Source organism: Artibeus jamaicensis, unplaced genomic scaffold, assembly GCF_021234435.1.
Source record: "Artibeus jamaicensis isolate MK-2021 breed Jamaican fruit bat unplaced genomic scaffold, CSHL_Jam_final scaffold_804, whole genome shotgun sequence".
Taxonomy (NCBI): Eukaryota; Metazoa; Chordata; class Mammalia; order Chiroptera; family Phyllostomidae; genus Artibeus; species Artibeus jamaicensis.
In genome coordinates this window covers 3,265,146-3,276,272 of record NW_026522055.1, presented here as the reverse complement: position 1 = coordinate 3,276,272, position 11,127 = coordinate 3,265,146, and the positions used below count along the sequence as shown (strand labels likewise).

Below are 11,127 nucleotides of genomic sequence, written 5' to 3'. Positions count from 1 at the left end.
GGGACAAAGATTTGAGTTCTGTATACAAACTACAGCCTTTGATAACATAAATAGAGAATGATAGAAGTACAAGAAAACAACCTCGCTATGCAACAACATGACAGAAGACATATGAAGGTTGCTGGTTCTTAATCCCATCATATTAGGAAGAAAGGCAAGCACAGCCTCAGATGCAGGGACAGGGCACATCTTTTACCTGAGAAGCTGCCATATCCTCCTGGTCCTGTTCCTCCTCCTCCTCTGGGTTTTTTTCACAGGAGACCATATGCTGAGGAGTCAAGTTAGCATTGTGAGAATGTGTCTTCAAAGGCACAGCCCTTTCATCTAATCCCACCACAATCACTGGCAGAAGGACCTGGGAATGTTGAAAGATACATCCTCTCATTTCCTTTGTGATGAGGAGGCAAGATAATGAGCAGCTACATGGAGACCACACTAAGTTTGTTTTTCTGTCTTAATGTGCTCTCTACTTCCACAGAGGCCCACCAACTCCTACAACAATAAGAATGGGTGTTTGTGTCATGAACACTACACCCGAGGGAGCCGTCTGTTATCTCCCCTGAACAAAGCCTGCTCTCCACCCTCACACATGCATTGCAGAGTCCTCCTGCAAATCATTGGGTTCACCTGAGCATCTCCTGGGGCTACTCATTCCACAAGGATGACCCACCCAGAGAAGTTTAGTAACTCTGTGAGAGACCTCAGCTGACGTCACTTCTTAGATCTCCTCAGGTGATCTAATAACAATCCAAAAGGGTACAGTTTACCTGTAAAAAGCAAGCAGAATCCTTTGCAATCAAAACCCCACTTGGCGTCCATAATCTGCCTTGCTGCCACTGCACTTGCTTTCACAACTCCTCCAAAACACTCTCTCTATCTCAAGTGCATCTTATTAAACTTTGAAGATATCTGAGGGACTTCAGCACACCTGCACCCTGGGGAGCAATTGGGGTTCCATCACCCGGGAACTGAGAAGTGTACAGATTGGTAGCTCTACTTGACTTTTGATTTAAATGCTGAGGGGTGAGCCAGCTGCCCAGGCACTGTCTCTCTGCAGAAATTTCACAATAGAACGAAGGAGAAACCTCAGGTAGAAGGGCCTCAGACTTCCCTGGAAAACTGGCCCTCCACCCCACAGCCAATCACTCAGGGTGTGGGGATATCTCACTTGTATTCTAGACTCAACGTTGCATTAGGCGTGGCAGCCAGTATTTCACCAAAGTAGCGACCCTCGAGCTTCCCATGCACAGGAATGCGAACTCAGAGGATCAGTAATAACCGGAAACACCAGACAGATGAAAATTCGAGCCGCTTTCTTGGCTTTATTACTACTTCCGGGAGACTCAGAAAGTGCACATGCGTCATTTATGAAAGCTCACTTGGCCCTGGCTGGTGTGGCTTGGTGGATTGAGTGCCAGCCCACAAACCAAAGCATATAGGTTGGTTTCCTACTCAGTGCACATGCCTGGGTTGCAGGCCAGTTCCCAGTGGGGGATGCATGAGAGGTGCCCATACATTGATGTTTCTCTCCCTCTCTCCTTCCCTTCCTCTCTAAAGATAAATAAATTAAAATCTTAAAAACAAAACAAAACAGAGGTGGGTGAAAGTCTGAGGAGAGGACTTCCAGGGATGGTGAATCCGGCGATGGGCGGCATCTGAATACAGGCCTGTGCATGGTGGAGACTGGTATGGCAGAGCTGAGAAGAGGTGGCTGGGTGGGGGCCAGGGCTCCCCTCTACATGAGTCTCCTTGGTTATATGCTTTCTGTGACCACTCCTGTTTACTTCGAGACCATTTTGTTCCGCTTCTATGTAATTAGAAAACTTGTGAGATTTTCATCAAAAATGAAGATTATGATACTCCCGTAAACTTTAGATGACTCTTTGACACACTATATTTTTAATCTTTTTCTTACATTTATATTTACTATATTGTAGTACAGTCTGGCTCTCATTTTAATATATTACCAAAGCCGTTAATGCCCTGCTGGTGTCCCAGAATATTGGTGGGTGTGGTGGAAAATCCCACAATTTGGTGACCAGGAGTGTCAGATTATAGTGTGATGGTGAGGGTCAAATTAGTCTGACTAAAGAAGTCAAAGAGGATGGAAAACACACTAGAAAACCTTCTCTCCAACAGAATAGGAAAACTGCATTGTTTCTTCATAACAATACTCTGTCTACACACTCTGTGTGTAATCTGTGTTTATTAGAAGCTTTAAATATGTACATTGTACTATATATAGCAAGACACAACATTTTGTGGCCCCTCTCCCAGCAATTCTGGATGAATTTTACATGAATTCCAGTGGAACAGATAGTTTTTAAAATAGATCTACCTACCATGATTATGCTTACAAATGAATATAAACTTCTAATGAGACTCCTCTGATTCAAAGCACTTTGTAGAGTACTCCTCACAAAACATGTTCTGAGAAAACACAGCACTAACAACTCAATATTTTCCCATTCAGTAGAAAAAGTAGGTAACCCTAGGACTCTGGCCCACAACAAGTGGACAGTTTTGCTGGGTAGAATATAGTTCAAGAATCTATTTCTGGAAGCCACAGGGAGGAATGATCCTTTCCTTGACTTCAGTTGTCCTGAGAGTAAATATCTAGCCTTTCTATTCCCTTTTCCTGATTGTTCCTGCTCACTTTTAGTAGAAAGTATACCTTCCTCCTGAAATAAACACCTTCCTTCTACTTTATTTAATCAGGATACAGTGAGTTTTATGATACAACTTTGTGCAAGTGTAAACAATACAACAGTGTATATATTTCAAAATAGCATTTTGTGTGGAACGTGAGCACTCCCTTTTCAACTACATATACCCACCATTTCTAGCAATACATGTCTGGCTTGTGAGGTTTATTTAGGGCCCTTGTGCTTCTCAATCTTTCCTAGATAAAGAAATATAGTTTCTCATCCCTAGTACATTTTGTGTGTAATAAGGAATTCATCAGAGTCATTTAAGTTAACTAGACGTTTTTTTTCAAAGGGCCTGAGGGCCAAGTCCTCCATTTAGTGTGCCAGGGTTTTCACTTTTAACTTTAAGAGCACCCTCAAATTATTTCCTAATGTTCAATATAGGACTCAGGGATGAGGCACAGTCACACTCTTGAAGTCCTGCCTGCAAATGAGTTCCTTCATTTTTGAAGTCAGGACTGTTGAAATAGGTTGTTAATACAGTGGAAAAATTAAAATAACGTGTAAAAGAAAAAGCTTTTGTGTGTGATGGGAACAAGTTATACATGGAGGAGACTGGGTGGCAGTCATCTGGTAACAGCACTGCAAACCTCACTTTCTCTGTTAAATGGGCTTCCTCTGAATGTGAATAGCAGTCAGGAAGAAATGGCCCAATAGCCTGCAGACATTTAACAATGGAGCTTTGCTCTTTGTTTAAAAACCCACCACAAATTTTGGGATCTGTTCTCTTCATCACTCTATTTACTTTTACTTTATTGTGTGCTGCTTGATCTCCACACACTTGACTCCCAGACACCTGATCACAGTCAAGTCACACATAAATACACTTCGCGTGACAACCTGTAACATTCCAGTTCATTGAGTGAATCAAGGATAGATGAATTGAGTGAAGTCACTGGATGTTTTTCCACTTCTTCCACTATTTTGACTCCAAGTGCAAATTAATACTAAAATGGTTTGGGTGGGAATGTATGAGATTTCTAATTTATTAAACACAGTATAGGTTCCCGTTGTCTACTGGTAACCAGAATCCTTTTTGTGAGTGCTCCAAGCTCAAAATAAATATTTCATCTTTTCTATTTTGCTAAGTGAAAATAAGCCCAGCAGGGAAAGACAAATATCATTTGATTTCATCTACAGGAGGAACCTAACAAGCAAAACAAACAAGCAAAATTGAAACAGAGGCATGGGAACAAAGAAAAGACTGACAGCAAACCAAGGAGACAGGGAAGGGAATATGGGTAAAAAGAAGGGGGAAGCAACTAGTGAAGGAACATGTATGAGAGATTCAAGGACATGGAAATAAGGTGGGGATTGAGTGTTGGAGTCGGGGAGGGGGCCAGTGCAGTAAATCAATGAGGGGAATACTGGACAAGTGTAATAGAACAACAATAAATGTTCAATAAAATAAAAATAGGTGGAACAACAAATAATGTTTCCCTTTCTATCTCTGTCCCTTCCTATATCTATAAAAAGCAATGAATCAATAAAAATTAATACAAATAAAACTAAAATTGTCTTGGTAAAATAAACATTATCTATGCAGGGCTAGAAGTCATGGTTAAATTTTAACACTAAATCAGGAAATATAAGCTATATTACAAATAAAAGGTTGAGAAATTAGGACAGAACTTCAGTGTGAATCATACACTTTCAAATACTACTCCAGTTGTTCTTATCATTCTGACTGGCAACTGCTATATTCAGAATTTCTCAGACACATTTATATGTGTCTTGAAAATACAAGATTTCTATTTACCTAAGAAAGGCACCATTTACTACTTCCATTTACTTAAGAATAGCACCATTTCTTCTGTGTTGCATCTGTCATATTCTCTCTCAATAATAACATCAATCTTCCTATGAAAACCCCAGTACTGCCTCTCATGGTCCATTAGTAGAGCATACTTTCTGGAAACCTGAAGTAGTCTTTCTCGAGATGGGCACCCTAAATCTAATAAGTATAAAATTTTACAGTTTTACATAATTCCCTGTCTTCTCTGATGCTTATGTACACCATTAGGAATTTCACACTGAGTGTCGGTGTTTTCCAGTAGCAATGGATATGAGTGAACCCTACCTAGAGAAGTAGGAGCTTTCTCTGTATTGACACCTCCCCAAGAGCATCATCACAGGCCTTTAAGACATTCCTATGATAAATACTGAACTTTTGTTTAAAATTCATAAAGAGTAATGTAGTCTTTCTAAAAATTCAGGTGACTGCTATAAACATTAAAGATAATAAACAATTAGAATACACTCTTGTTCCTGTGATATACAAAATAAGCTGATTAACATAGTTTGCCTTGTAATTTCTCTGTGCTATGTAAGGTCCTGTGTTAAACTCAGAAAAGACACAATTAATTCTAATATGGATTCTAAAATGTGAGGTCATTGATGGAAATAGGGTAGAAAAAGAACTATAATAATTACATTTATAAACATTCTTCTTATTATAAAATTTTTTGGAAAACCTGGAAGGCACACTGTCCCTTAGATGTAGTTGCACATTCCCTGTGTTTTTATGCTTTCAGTTCAGCATAAATTTTGTCATTACCTCAAGGCATAGGCAGTTGGTGAAAAATCTAATGACATTCACAACATTTGTAAAATTGCATTTCCATATGTCGGGTTTTTATTGTCAGGTGAAAGCATTTCTCTCAAAGATGTACATTCTGATGTCTAGGGAATTGTGAGAGGGGAAAATGGGTGTAACACATACATTTACATAATTTCCTTCACTGTGGCCTTTCCATTATTGCATGGTACTGAACTCAAAGTAATGGCTTTGACACACTTGATACAGAGACAACTCATCAGATCACTGAGAGAAGTAGGAGGGACCATAGGAAAAGTTAACCAAGTCGATGGGAATGGCTGAGAAGCCCAATGCCTCCAGAACTCATGGAAAGAAAAAGAGGGCTGGCTCTCTAGCTTCTGAACCCTCTGGTTTCTGGGTCAGTTTTCTCTGGCTCTTGGGCTCTTCTTCTTCAGAGATGCCTGGGTGACCTGTCTGCAGCGGCCTGTGTTTCCCAACAGATGGTATTTTGTATGAAAAGAAATATTGGGCAAAACCTAGAATCAGGTTGGCCAGGGAGAGGGTGAGGGGTTTATCATTGGGTGTTCTAGAGGGAACAGTCTGTGAGGCAGAAGACTGCCAGTCTCCCAAAATTTTTTGGCTTTTGTATCTTACATTGCTTTAGTTTGTAAACTACTAACCTCATACAAATAAAAAACTATGGTTGTGACAACTAAGGTTGTGACAGTTCAAGGTTCCAAGTTATAGAAAATAAATGCCACCACAGCAATATCATAAAGCAGCTTAACTGAAGTCTTCAAAAAACACATGTCATCTATTGTAACTACCAGAATGTTCCATTAGGTACAATAAAAGTATATCAATAAGGGGGAATTTTCACATTTTTTCAATGTCTAAGGACACCAAGGAAAGAAACTGCTAGGGAACTTCACTGCATTATGAAATGACACATTGTTATCTATAAACCTGAGGAACATTAAAGACACACAAATCTTCCAGTATATCCACCTTTATTCATAAAAAGTATAAATTCACACATCATCTACATAAAAAATCACAATACAATTGTGTTACCATTTCTCGACACAATCATTGCACACATTTGGGAGTGTTACTATTCTTGTATATTATGATCCCAGAGTGCAGTTTTCTTTGTTTTTCTAACTGGAGGCTAACTGTTGAGCAAATGTGGATGTACAACATTGTTATGCACTGAGGGATGAGCTGTCTATATGCCCTCACATATTGCTGATGGCTTTTCATTCCAACCACATCAACTAATATTCAACTATGACTACCCTGAAGACACATCAGGATTTTAACAAATTGGCAGTTTCTTTAAAGGGAGGTTTAGAAAACAGTTACAATTTATACTATTTCTATGTCTTACTATAATGCAAAATAGCATGACTTCCATTATAACATACACCAAATTCAGAGTAACCTAAAAACAGCAACCTCAGTTAGATTTTTTCATGCATTGTGCATTACAGTGCCAATCTCTATGCAAATGTAAATATGAGTAAACCTCACCTAATATACAACAGTTCACAAGTTGTTAAGGAACCAACCATTAACTCATTGATTTTATACACACCAGAAATGAAAACATAGTAGCACCAACTGATGGGAGACTGGATTCAATTTAATATTTGCTTCTCAAAATATTTCAACTTGTCAATACACAATAGTTTATATGCTGAGTGATTATACATATCTAGACATCCATCCCCTCAACATTTTGAAGCACACTGAAAAGTAATGATTGGTATCTTTAAACTTTATGTGATTCTCTATAGTAATATTCTGATTTATTGCAATACCTGAAACCTATCATTAACTCTCTACTCTGAATTATGATATTTTGAGCCTGGTTTTCAATGACATATTTTCCTAAATTTTTACACCTTTCCAGCCACTTTTAGGTATAAATTCTCTGGGGTTATGGGAACTGTGTAATTTCTCAAAAGACTATCACTCTTTATGGATATAGAATTCCACCCCACTGTGCATTTCCCTGATGCATAATGAGACTGTAGGTCAACCTTAATGATTTTCTACAATTTCCCTTTAAATTTTTTATAGTGTGAATTCTCATATGCCACAAAAGAAGTCAATGTTAAAAAAAAGCCTTAAAGTGTTGGGTATATTTTGAATATAGGTTAAAATATTGCCACAGTCTCTATATTTACACAGTTTTTCTAAAGATGGATGTCTCTCATATTGGTTAAGGGAGCTCTGATGACTAAACACTTGTTATGTACACTACTTTTATATGGATGACCTGTAAAGTCTCTCTCCTCTATGCACAACCTGTTAAAACGTGTTGCCACCTACTGCACATTTATAAGCCTTGTGTCCAGTATGAATTCTCTGAAGTTTACTAAGGGTTGGAAGTGGCTAAAGGCTTTATCCCACCAGATACATTTAAAAGGCTTTGGTATAGTATAAATATATTTTAGGAAAAATGAGCATTGAGGACTATCTAATGCTTTTACCAAATAAGGTACATGTACAAGGCATTCCTTCTGTGTGAATTGATGGATGCTGAGTAAGGTTTGAGGACTGTAAAAATGTTTTATCACATGCTCAACACTTAAAAGGTTTCTCTCCTGTATGAAGTTACTAATGCCATGAAAGGTCACAGGACAGGATAAAGGCATTACCACATATGTTAAATATATAAGGCTTCTCTCCAGTATGACTTTTCTGATGTCGGGTAAGGGCTGAGCTCCACCTAAAGGCTTTCCCACATTGTGTACATTTATAAGGCTTGTCTCCAGCATGAATTTTCTGATGTTCAGTAAGGTTTGAGTTGAAGTTAAAGGTTTTGGCACATTGTGTACATTATGAATTCTTCTCTCCACTATGAATTTTCTGATGTTGTATAAGGTTTGTGGTCCACCTAAAGGCTTTGCCACATTGTGTACATTCATAAGGCTTCTCTCCAGTATGATTTTTCTGATGTTGTATAAGAGTTGAATTCCGGGAATAGGCTTTTCCACATTGTGTACATTCATAAGGCTTCTCTCCAGTATGAATTTTCTGATGTCGAGTAAGGTTTGACTGCTGCCTAAAGGCTTTCCCACATTGTGTACATTCATAAGGCTTCTCTCCAGTATGAATTTTCTGATGTTAGTAAGTGTTGACTGCTGCCTAAAGGCTTTCCCACATTGTGTACATTCATAAGGCTTCTCTCCAGTATGAATTTTCTGATGTTGAGTAAGGTTTGAGTGCTGCCTAAAGGCTGTGCCACATTGTGTACATTCATAAGGCTTCTCTCCAGTATGAATTTTCTGATGTTTAGTAAGTTTTGACTGCTGCCTAAAGGGTTTTCCACATTGTGTACATTCATAAGGCTTGTCTCCTCTATGAATTCTCTGATTATCATTAACATTTGAGTACTGGCTAAAGGCTTCATTATCACATTCTATACATTTATCAGGGTTTTGTCCCATGTGAACTGTGTGATGATTAGAGAGGGTTGATTTAATAAAAAATAACTTGCCACATTCTTTACAAATTTCATGCTTCTGTGTAGGATAAATGTTTTTATGTAGATTTACACCTGGGAACCAGTGACCTGTTTTACCACAGTCTTCACATTTATCTTGTTTGCTCACACCTCTTTTGTTTACGTTATTTAGATTCGATATTTGATTGAAGAATTTCCCGCATGGAAAATATTTGCAATCTTCCCCCCTGAGATCAATATTTGTTTCTTCAGTGCTATTTGAAGATTGCTTTAAGCATTTGATATTTTTTCTTTGCTTGTTTGTCTTCCCGTCTATAGAAAAAATCTGATGAGTATTGTGATTTAATATTTGGTCAAAGACTTTTCCAGTTTCATAATTGCTGTCTGGAAGCTGACTCTCTGGCTGGACATTAGAATTTGATTCATAGGTAAAATTCTCCCAGTGTTCATTGCATTGACTACTTCTGCCCTCATCACACACACCCTGGTAAACATTGAACACAGAAAGGCCTTTAGTGACATCTATAATTTCACTAAGCATGTGCACTTATTCCTAAATACCCATTCTGTGAGCCCTATAAAACCACATTGGTTGTATTACATATCATGCTCAATTTTAAGAAAATATTATACAGCAGAATAAAGAAATTATATTTCTATAAAAGTAAAGCATTTCCTGAAGAAAGGGAATGTCAAATTGATCACATTTAAGCTTTCTACATGTATCTAAAGACTACATTGTAGAAATTATTGACTGAAAAGTTATTTCCACTCCACATTTTAAACAACTCATATGAATACCCACACCACAAATTATGAGATTTCCTAGAATTTCCAGACTGTTTATAGAACAGGGGTGTGAAACTCCTTATCACCACAGTCAACATCAGCATCATTTTGGCCTTCAGTGAGCTGTATGTAATTTTAGGACCATGTAAATGTTACTACTCCTGATCTAGGGGTGAGGAGTTTGGCGCTGCATCCAGGTAGGAACAGCTTCTGAGTTGGATAAATGAACATTGAGGGTCAGAGTTGCCCTAGAGTTCTTGTGTTTGACACCTATGCCTTAGAGAATATGTACACTTAGAGTATTATTTTCAGTCTTTCAAATTGGAAATACATTGGTCTGTAAAAGTAACTGATTTAAAATGGAAGTTTCCCCAAATTTGTCATATTGTTCACATCTTTAGATAACAACAATTTTTAATGAAAAATTTTAAGTTAGTTTTCTCCATTCAAACATCTTTCTTTCTTGACATAAATTTCCTTATCAGTATCAAAGGCATAACTCTCATATCTTACCAGTGTTTCTTCAAAAAATAGATCTTCTATTCCTGATGCTTCCAAGAAGTACTGGTTGTCTGCAGATGACACAGCTGAAAAAAACACAAAAGAAAGGTTCATAGGTATGACACACATGTGAGTGTATGTTGACCTGAGAAGGAATTTTTAAACAAATGCTATTGTTAAGTACTTCAAAAAGATACTAAATACTTGGAGTAAAAGTCATCCAAATAATGAATAATGGGGGCTTCCACTTGTAAACCACTGTGCTCCTTTGCCTTGGGAAACAATGGAAATAGAATAAAGAAACTCCACATTCCCATTGTTTTCTAGACAGACAGAGGGTCAAGTGTATTCAATGATCTCACTGTTTTCCTGCATCTTCAAAATACGTGTTTCTGTTTTGCAAGACACGCAGTGCTCAGGCCATAATAGCACATGGTGAACACATTACAGTGCACACTTTTAAAAAATGGGTAACAGTTGAAATAACACAGACCAGAGGACTGAAGATCAATATCAAGCATAAAAGTATATCATGGGCTATGAAAAAACCAGACATTATATAATACTTGCAACCCCCAAATACTCAGAAACAAACATCCCCCCTGTTTTTACAGCAGTTAGAGATTAAACTAGGGATGAATGTTGTTTCTTTGTCTCTTAACCTGGAGAAAGCAAGTTCATGAAGCCTAGAGGTTTACAGTTTAGAACCTCAAAAAATGTATCAAGACAGAAAACGAAAAACAAAGGTTAAATCAGAAAACTGAAGTCCATCTGCAAAAACTAGCCCCGGCTGGTGTGACTCAGTGGATGGGGCTCTGGTCTGTAAACCAAAGAGTTGCTCATTTTATTCCCAGTCAGGGCACATGCCTGGGTTGCCATCCAGGTCAGGTCCTCACTAGGGGATGTGGAGGAGGAAACTACACATTGATTTTCTACTCCCTCCCTGTCCCTTTGTCTGAAATAAATTAAAAAAATGTGCATCTACAAGAACTGCCACTACTTATATTGAAATATTTTAGTTTTTGTATAAAGAACGGAAAATACCCACCTGAAAATAGAAACATAAGAAAATATGACATCTACTTAATAGCACTGAATCTGTGAATGACTGAAAT

General features: G+C 37.9%; 1 protein-coding gene across 1 annotated transcript; it reads right to left on the bottom strand.

Moving 5' to 3' along the window:
• Nucleotides 1-166: 166 nt before the first annotated feature.
• Nucleotides 167-8,705, bottom strand: LOC128626597 (zinc finger protein 501-like). Its single transcript, XM_053659690.1, is given in 4 exon segments — nt 167-342; nt 7,440-7,502; nt 7,911-8,384; nt 8,387-8,705. Coding segments are annotated over 4 exon segments (1,032 nt in total).
• Nucleotides 8,706-11,127: the final 2,422 nt, after the last annotated feature.